We start from the raw sequence: 8,663 nt of genomic DNA, 5'->3' as shown, positions 1-8,663 counted from the left end.
AAGCGATTACAGGAAAGAACAACTTAAAATGTATAATCGTTTGTTTAGCAATACATTTAAAATTGAAAGTGCGGTATAAGAGAAATAAAACGTGATGTAGTGTTAGCGAGAAATATTAAACTATCGGGTCACAACTGTATCTCTGCTTCATGCTAAGCTATAAAATATCACGTCGATCCCTTGGTTTTCCTATGACGAGTCAACATCAGTGAATCTTTTGATCAGTCCGATTTGAGAATTTAGCAGGACTGTGAAATAAATCATTGCAACCCATACAAAACTGAGATAAATGGACCAAGCTAATATCAATTAAAGTCACAAGAATTGACGTCCTCTGCGTTTCATTGTTGCTGGTGAAAACTCTTCTACTCAGAAACATTGTCGGTGGACCTGGGATTCAAACTCACATCCTTCCTGAGCAGTGGTCCAACACCTTGACCACTAATCTACCACCTCCCACACATATGCTGGTATGTCCAGTATATAGTGGGATAAGTTTCTGCAGAAGCTTGGCATATTTGGACGTTAGATTGTGTTACAGAGAGATATTTCAGACAATACTGTTGTGTTTGATCGAGACATTTTGCCTTCGTTCCTCATCCTCCGGCGCAGGAGCAGGTCTGGATTAAAACTCTATTTTATGTAATTTTCAGCCGCGTGTAATCGCATCGTCACGGTAACAGGCAAACAAGTACTTTTGTGACCTACGGTAGACCATGTTTTCGGGAAAAGTTTGTGATTCTTCCAATCACAGAGGACAGAGTGGCTCGGTGTCGCTATAACGGCGGCTAATGGCACCTCGGCACATTTTTAATAATACTGCTCAAATACATAAAGTTGCTTTAAAGACTTTCATACAAAAGCACTCACAGGTATACGATCTAACATGATAATAGATATAAAAGTAAATAATAATCTGCACCAAAAGTGATTTTATTACAAATAAAAATAACAACAACCATAACACAAAATACCGGCCAATGATATTTCCCCCCCAATAGAATACAAGTTGCTGTATACAACCAACATCATGTGCATTATACAGGTAAATATTTGCTAAAATACTTTACGCAATGACGTCATTTCCTGCAGAACTTTTCTGATGCATCTGTTCAGTTCTGTCCTGCTACAACTTATTATATTGTATTAAAGGGAGGAAATGAGTTTGACAAATGATTTCTGACCAGATGCATACATCTGTACCTTAATACGTAACATATGCTCGACCGACTGGGTCATAAATTTACAGTTTACATTTTACAAAATGATTATTTACTTATGAAGACAAGTGCTGCTATAATCTTCCTGCTTGTTAGCGCAGGTATAGTTGCTATTCTCTGCATTTTAATACTCTGTGGAAGAGCAGAAGTTCGGTAAAATTTATATCTTGATTTTTTTTTTTTAAACATAAATGTTGTGAGAATTTCTTTTCATGCATTTCATTACTAATTACAACTGGCATGATTTCCCTGAAATAAAATTGACAAAAACTGGCATTGTTTATTATAATTTTAACTGTTGCCCAGTGTCAAGCTTTTTATCAAGAGTGCCGTCTATCCGTGTCAGCTTCCATTTCCACCGATATCACCTGAGCTGTGAAAGCAATCGAACTTTATTTAAGCCTTCAGCTAGCGTCAGCTCTTCTATAAAGTGAAAGGGCAAAATCAAACAAATGGAAAGATATATATATATTTATATATCTCCCTCTCTCTCCATACATACATATGTATGTATGGAGAGACAGAGAAAGAGAGAGAGAGAGAATACAACACTATTGAAGTGTTCTGTGTTAAAACAGGAATAAAAAGAAATCAAACGCTGCCTCAAAATAAGTTTATTTGAAAGAATCAAATGAATTGTCTACGGTTTCACAAGGACACACGATTATTTATACTTCCAAACGACACAAGCACCAAGAACTGTATTTAATAAGCATGACAACATTTAAAATGATAGTACAGTATAATTACTGATTAAGTAATGTGTATCTCACTCTCACACACACACACACAAACACACACACGCGTATAAAGAGCATCACTTATCTCCCAAAACTAAACTTCTTATGACTCTTTGTTAGTGTTATCATCCAACAACCTTCGTTAAAAAGCAAATACATTATGAATGTTATTTACATTTTCTTTTGCTATTTTGGACTATTTTTGAAGAAACGACGGACCGTATAAAAGAAAATCCTGTTCGGCTATCTGTCTTTGCTGGCGCGCAGGTCTGTGGAATGTGGGTCGTGTTGAATCGTTTGATGTAGCATGAGCGCCAGGAGACCTGCGCGATTGGTCATCGCTATACGGACATTTCGCTCCTGTTCAAACAACTCATCCAGCTTGTACCACTGTGAGTGAGAGAGAGAGAGAGAGAGCAAGAGAGAGAGAGAGAGCGAGAGAGAAAGCAAGAGATTGCGAGAGAGCAAGAGAGTGAGTGCGAGAGTTAGAGGGCGAGAGAGTGAGTGAGAGAGAGCGAGAGAGTAAGTGTGAGAGAGAGAGCGAGCGAGCGAGAGAAAGTTAGAGAAAGAGAGAGCGAGAGAGAGAGTAAGTGAGAGAGAGAGCGAGTCAGTAAATGAGTGAGTGTGTGCGCATATGTAATTGTGAACAGTAAGTCATTTATCATTGATTTAAAGCACAACGTATCGTCAGAAACAAAGACAGAACTAACCACTCGCACTCTCTCCAGGTCCACCTCGGCCCGCCGGAGTTTCTCCCAGCAGTAATGCCTGTTGCACTTCCGTTTGGACACTCTGCAATATTCCCCCGTGGGTTCAAACACGTCACGCACCAGAGGACATCCACACACCTCATCTGCTGGAACCTACAAACCGCAAATCCACAATTAGCTCGGATTTACACGACAGGATTAGAAGCGGCTTCGGTTTAAAATTCGGGCGAACTGGTAAAGGTGAAGATACTACCTTTGGATCTCGGGAGTGCTCGGGACAGAGAACCTGAAGCCTTTTGCAGTATGTTTTGCTTTGAGGATTGTATACATCACAGAACAACCTGGTTGCACTAGAGAGGGAAAAAACAAAAAAAAAAAAATAAACAGTTTCATTGGATTTTAATCAAAGACGTATTTGGTGTATTTGGTGAATGGAGCTAAGAAATAAAGAAAGCACTCTGCAGACTGTATGACTAACTTCTCAGCCCATCTACTGCACAGTTAAAGTGTTAACAAGTTCCTTTTGCACGTCCTTTGAGAAAATCAACCTCAGACAAGACCACGGTGTTAAAGTACAAACCCGACACGCTTAAAAGTGGGGTCTCTGTTTGAGAAATGCTTCAGAAAACTGCGTTGGGCTGCCAAACAAAACAAATACAAAACAAACGTGTAGCCAATGAGCAGAAAAGGGCGTGTCTTGTCAATATGGGGGAGAGTGTGTTCGGTGCACATGTGTGACAAGCGGTTTTAACACTGACATTGAGGATAAAAACGAAGAAAGAAAGCGAAGAAAGACTTACGATAAGGCAAGAAGTAGGACGTGTTAATATATGATCAGCTTTCCAGCGCTGGAGAGAACTGAAGGAGCAGGAAGTCGGCCACATATTCACAGGTTGGAGTTTCCCGAGTCAATAACTCCTGAGCTAAACGCTGTTACTACACAAATAACACCTCTTTTCTATCGTAGTAATGTAGAGAGGCAGCTACAACCGCGTTTTGTGTAGTAACAGCGTTTAGCTCAGGAGTTATTGACTCGGGAAACTCCGACCTGTGAATATGTGGCCGACTTTACTTAAGACGCCGAGGCGCTTTTTTCCTTCTCGATAGGTGAGTAACGTTGGTTTTGCTTTGTTACACAGAACTAATATATGCCTTTGTCCTTTACATGATTATGCTTGTGTGTCATTTTTGCTTGTTTGTTTATCTGCATTCGTATTGTTCTTCCCTTCAGCTATGATAAAGACACATTTCTTTCCATTAGTTGCCTGGGTTCTGTATGTATGTGTGGGCGGAGCTATCGATACAGGGGTGGGACCCATTTGGGTTAGGGGCGTGTTTGTTTTGGTGATTTTATATGTCAACATTGGCTTTCAAACAACAGAGACCCCACCTTTAAGGTTAGAGAGGCAAATTAAATTTACCTGCTAAATGTTTTTGAAATGAAAACACGTCTTGGCTAACAGACTCCGTTACATTTTATTTATTGGTATTCCTTTATTAGAAAAAAACACAAATTGCGTGCACTTACCCCTCGATGCGTGTGGGATACATAGAGCCGAACGATGTCTGACTCTCGTACTGTTCCGAGACAAGAGGAATACGTCTTTAATGCCGTGTTAATATGTTTAAAACAGAGGATTACGCTCTTCACGGGATTTTACTGTACGTAGAGTCCAACAATTCAGCTCACCTTGGAGTAACATCGCTCCATGTGACGTAGCGCCACCTTGGGGTTGACCGGGTGACTGCAGGAGACGCAGAAAATTTGAAGGTCTGTGTCGTCGTCTCCTTCGTTCACCTGCGGGGGGGCGAGAGTCGGTTTTCAGAGCAGCGTAAACGCACTGCGGCACTGATACCGAAGCATCATGGAAGGATCGGTAGAACACAAGACGAGTCTCGGTGCATCGTGGCCTTTTTAGTAAGCGAACAGTTTTTCGATTTTTCAAATGAGACACACTTAAAATGTCTGAGTCCTGACTCCTGAACTCGTGACCTGACTAACAGATCACACAAAAAAAATATTTCCACTGACTGTTATGATGAAATGTGTTCGTTATAACAACGGTGTTGAAAAACCTTCTCCGTCACCGACACTTATGTGGCCGTGAGTGAAGACCTACAGTATAGATCTCCATAGTGAAGCCGTCTCACCTCTTCGTCATGCTGCACAACCTGCTGCTTTGCCTTAGCGATGATGCCCTCCAGCTCGTGAAATCGTTTCTCCATATCCGTAAGCCGTGTCCGGGCTAACTGCTGCTCGCGCCGGATGCGTTCCAGAAGCTTCTTTCCCTGTTCCTCGGCGATGCACGGGCTCTGCTGCCACTGCTGGATACGCTGAGGGAGGATCTCGTAGATCCGGCTGATGGAGAGGGGGAAAAAAAAGCATCTAGTGATATAGTAATTACGATCAGGAGTTTAAAACAGGCAGCACACTGTGTTATACTGCCGCACTTTGAGGATAAATCGCGTCATTCGGGTCTTACTTGGCGGCCAGCTTCATGCCGCAGTCATCGGAGCAGTACTTGGAGTTCTGACGTGCCGATTCGACGCAGCCTGGGCCGAGGCACTGCCTGAATTCGCCGCTGTCTCGAGATTCTGTCCTCTCACTGTGCCGCACCTTGTCCCGGTGTTTCTGCTTCGGTTTGTGTTTGCGGGGTTTATTCTCCTCTTTCTGACCAAAATAAACAAATAAATAAATAAAAATCAAAAAGGGGCACAAAGTGAAGTGAAGTAAAGAAGACAAAGATTTTTTTTTCCCCTTAAACAAAACGTTAAAACTCCTATAACGTAAGCAGCAGAAGGAACTCACTCGCAGATGGTCCGTGACTTTAAACGTAACTATGAACAGATTATAATCTGTACCAGCTATTTTATTAAATGTAATAACCTTTTTTTCAGATCGCTTCTCTCTCCTCTTCACGTGCTTCACTTTCACGGCTCTCTTTCGCATGTTGGGGTCGAGGTCGTCTTCGTCGCTGTTCCATCCCTGAGAGAGAAGATTCACACGTGACTAACACAAATCCGTTGGGCTTCTGGACAGACCGAAATCATACGCAAGCGCTCGAGAGCTGCGAGTCTCTGGAGTTACAGAGCAGCGCTAATAGGTAAAGACCTGACGTGTACGTAGACACGATGAGGCAGGAGTTATTGTTAAACGCTCCAGAGTGTGGTGTTGGTGTGAGGACGTGACGTACGTGGTCGGCGTATTTCCCGGCGCAGTACTGCTGGTAGAGCTCCAGCTCGTTCTCGCTGTACTCGTCCGACAGGGAGTAATCGGCCTGGAACCGATCTCGGCCTTTCGACATGGACATCTCCTCCTCCTTCACTCGCAACATTTTCTACAGCGCATGCACAAAACAAACACACACGATAAATCCTATTGAACTACAGGGACAGACAGCAGACTGACAGGAATAATTACACAAACAAGAAACGGTCATAAATCTAAAGCCCTATTCAGACTGGATCAGTTTAACGTGGGGACGTGGGGGTAAAGTAATTATTACCAGAGCTTCTCTGTGATTTTAGTCCCATCCGAATGTGCCATCTCGGTAATCATTACGGACAATAGACCCGCTGTAAATATGTACGGTAAAATTCCGTCATTTCTTGTTTAAAAGTAGTTTTTGGCGCGTTTTGCAAGCATGGAGGCGCCATGTTGTCTGTTTGCGCATGTGATAACAGGAAGCAACGTCATACGCACATGATGACAAGGAGGTTACTGTGGTACGTAAAGCGAGTTACCCCTCCGATCGGGGGTTCAAGCCCCAGCACAGCCAAGCTGCCACTGCTGGGTGCCTGAGCAAGGCCCTCAACGCTCCCTGCTCCAGGGGTGCTGTATCATAGCTGCCCCTGCACTCTGACCCCAACCTCCTCAGTTGGGGTATGTGAAGAAAAGAATTCCACTGTGCTGCAATGTAAATGTGGCAATAATAAAGGCTTTCATGCCTCGTTCTATTCTATTCTATCCTTCACATCGTCAGAGAATATATCAGGGTCATATTCATGTCTTGCCTTCTGTTCTGTACGAACACACACACACACACACACACACAATAACTGAGCTGACAATTGTATCTCAACCAGACGATAGACTTTAAAATGGGTTTAAACCCAAAAAGTAAAAAGGAACAAATGCTCACTTAAGATTTCATTCAGACTGTAGTGCAGAAGCATGACCGCCGTTTCAGCAGAAATACTCGAGCTCGCATCTAATTCTTTACCTCATCGTTGTGTTGTAAGTGCGACGTTCGCCGTGTAATGAAATCTCTCTTTCCCAGCACGAGACTTGGGATATCTTATGAAACTGGTTTCTTTTACTTACACTGGATGTAAATTGAACCCAAGACATTCCTAATGAGTTTGATAACAGACTTGAGGTGTGTGTGTAAGATACTCCTGAGACACACACTCACCCGGGCGCGTACTTCACACTGCCTGAGCCTGCACTTCTGCCTGATCTTGTTAGGCCCGCCGAACTTCTTCATGTCCTTACAGAAGTCGCACTGAGCGCAGTCCTCTGTCCGCATGCAGGGCTCGCATTCCCCGCACATGCGCGCCGAGCGCTTAATCTGTGAGCGCGTTAAAACAAACTGCATTTCATTTTTGCAAAAACACTAACAAACGAATCATCTTCACAAGATTCCGTCGCATTACCCGTGACCCACGTCGACGATCGTTCTTAAAATCGATCATGTCGTTCTCGAGCTGTCGCTCCATTTCGTCTCCGTCTGACTCTCTGTCCCGGCTTTTCTTGAAACGATATTTGATCTCTAAAGAATCGTCCTTACCTAGGACAGAGGACAAACCTCGTTAAGCCAAAAACAAAAACAGAGGAGGAGAAGAAGAAGATAGAAGAGGAAGATGAAAAAGAAGAAGCAAGCTCCTTTCGGTTAGGCCAAGATGCAAAAGTCTAAAATGAGCTCCACCAAAAGATACTCACTGCGACATTTTTCACAGTACCACACCTTAATGGATTTTGCCATCTTCTCGGTTATATTAATGCAGTCGCCATGAAACCACTCATTACAGTTCTCACAACCGCTGTATGATAAAAGAGTGAATCACAAAATAGTGCATTATGAGCATCATAACAGCTGCTACTAGGGATCTACCAATCTGATGCTGTGTATCGGTACTGGAGCCAAAACTGGCCCAAAACAGTGGACTGGTATTGGATCAGATTTTTAAACAGATCCACTGATGCTAATAATAATAATAATAATAATAATAATAATAATAATAATAAATAATAATAATACTTTAATTACACCTCCTATTTTTTCAACTAAAAATGGATTTAAAAATGAAACATAAACAAACAAACAAACAAACAAACAAACAAATAAATAAATAAATAAATAAATAGAAAGGATGATTATGTCAACTGACAAAAAACACAGATTTTCGTGCAGGAATTGAATTTGTTTTCCCATCACTTTGTGTGCCGAGACTTCAGTGTCATCTAAGTCCATACACTGGATTTAGAAGCTAGTCTGTGTTTAGATTTAAAGCAGCACATCTTACATCATGAAGCAGTTGATGTCTGGTCTGCGACAGATGCAGTAAACTGGAGCGTTGTCCTGATTCATGCTCATCTCTGGTCCTGAACGAGGGCCAAACTTTGAAGTCTCACTGTCCTGGTGTTAGAAAAGAGGAAGATGAGGGTTAGAGAAAGAGCCAGAAAGGATTAATTAACGATTAAACAAAGGATCTGCATTGTTGTTGTATGGAACCGAATCAGGAGTTGCTGCAATTAAACGCAAATGATTCATTTTGATTTAGTAAATGTAAAAATAAAACCATTGCATTGTTGTTGTTGTATGGAACCGAATCAGGAGTTGCTTCAATTAAACGCAAATGATTCATTTTGATTTAGTAAATACAAAAATAAAACCATTGCATTGTTGTTGTTATTGTATGGAACCGAATTAGTAAATACAACAATAAAACCATTGTATTGTTGTTGTTTCGATTAAACTCTTAAATGATTC

General features: G+C 41.9%; 1 protein-coding gene across 2 annotated transcripts in view; it reads right to left on the bottom strand.

Annotated features, from left to right (window-relative positions):
• Window positions 1–1,818: 1,818 nt before the first annotated feature.
• The window catches only part of cxxc1a (CXXC finger protein 1a), a 7,298-nt gene continuing 453 nt past the window's right edge, over window positions 1,819–8,663 (bottom strand). Inside the window, exons 2-14 of one of the 2 annotated variants that reach the window (XM_027151191.2) lie at window positions 8,197–8,309; window positions 7,613–7,713; window positions 7,327–7,460; window positions 7,086–7,241; window positions 5,865–6,008; window positions 5,558–5,656; window positions 5,154–5,341; window positions 4,822–5,029; window positions 4,361–4,468; window positions 4,199–4,248; window positions 2,924–3,020; window positions 2,671–2,823; window positions 1,819–2,350 (exon numbers count right to left, since the gene is read on the bottom strand). In XM_027151191.2, coding sequence (XP_027006992.1) covers window positions 2,204–2,350; window positions 2,671–2,823; window positions 2,924–3,020; window positions 4,199–4,248; window positions 4,361–4,468; window positions 4,822–5,029; window positions 5,154–5,341; window positions 5,558–5,656; window positions 5,865–6,008; window positions 7,086–7,241; window positions 7,327–7,460; window positions 7,613–7,713; window positions 8,197–8,309 — 1,698 coding nt within the window. In that variant the 3' untranslated portion in view covers window positions 1,819–2,203. Of the gene's footprint in view, window positions 2,351–2,670; window positions 2,824–2,923; window positions 3,021–4,198; window positions 4,249–4,360; window positions 4,469–4,821; window positions 5,030–5,153; window positions 5,342–5,557; window positions 5,657–5,864; window positions 6,009–7,085; window positions 7,242–7,326; window positions 7,461–7,612; window positions 7,714–8,196; window positions 8,310–8,663 lie in introns of those variants that run through there. The other variant, XM_027151192.2, reaches the window with a different exon arrangement.

Source organism: Tachysurus fulvidraco, chromosome 14 (genome assembly GCF_022655615.1).
Source record: "Tachysurus fulvidraco isolate hzauxx_2018 chromosome 14, HZAU_PFXX_2.0, whole genome shotgun sequence".
NCBI classification, from domain to species: domain Eukaryota; kingdom Metazoa; phylum Chordata; class Actinopteri; order Siluriformes; family Bagridae; genus Tachysurus; species Tachysurus fulvidraco.
This window is presented reverse-complemented; position numbering and strand designations above follow the sequence as displayed.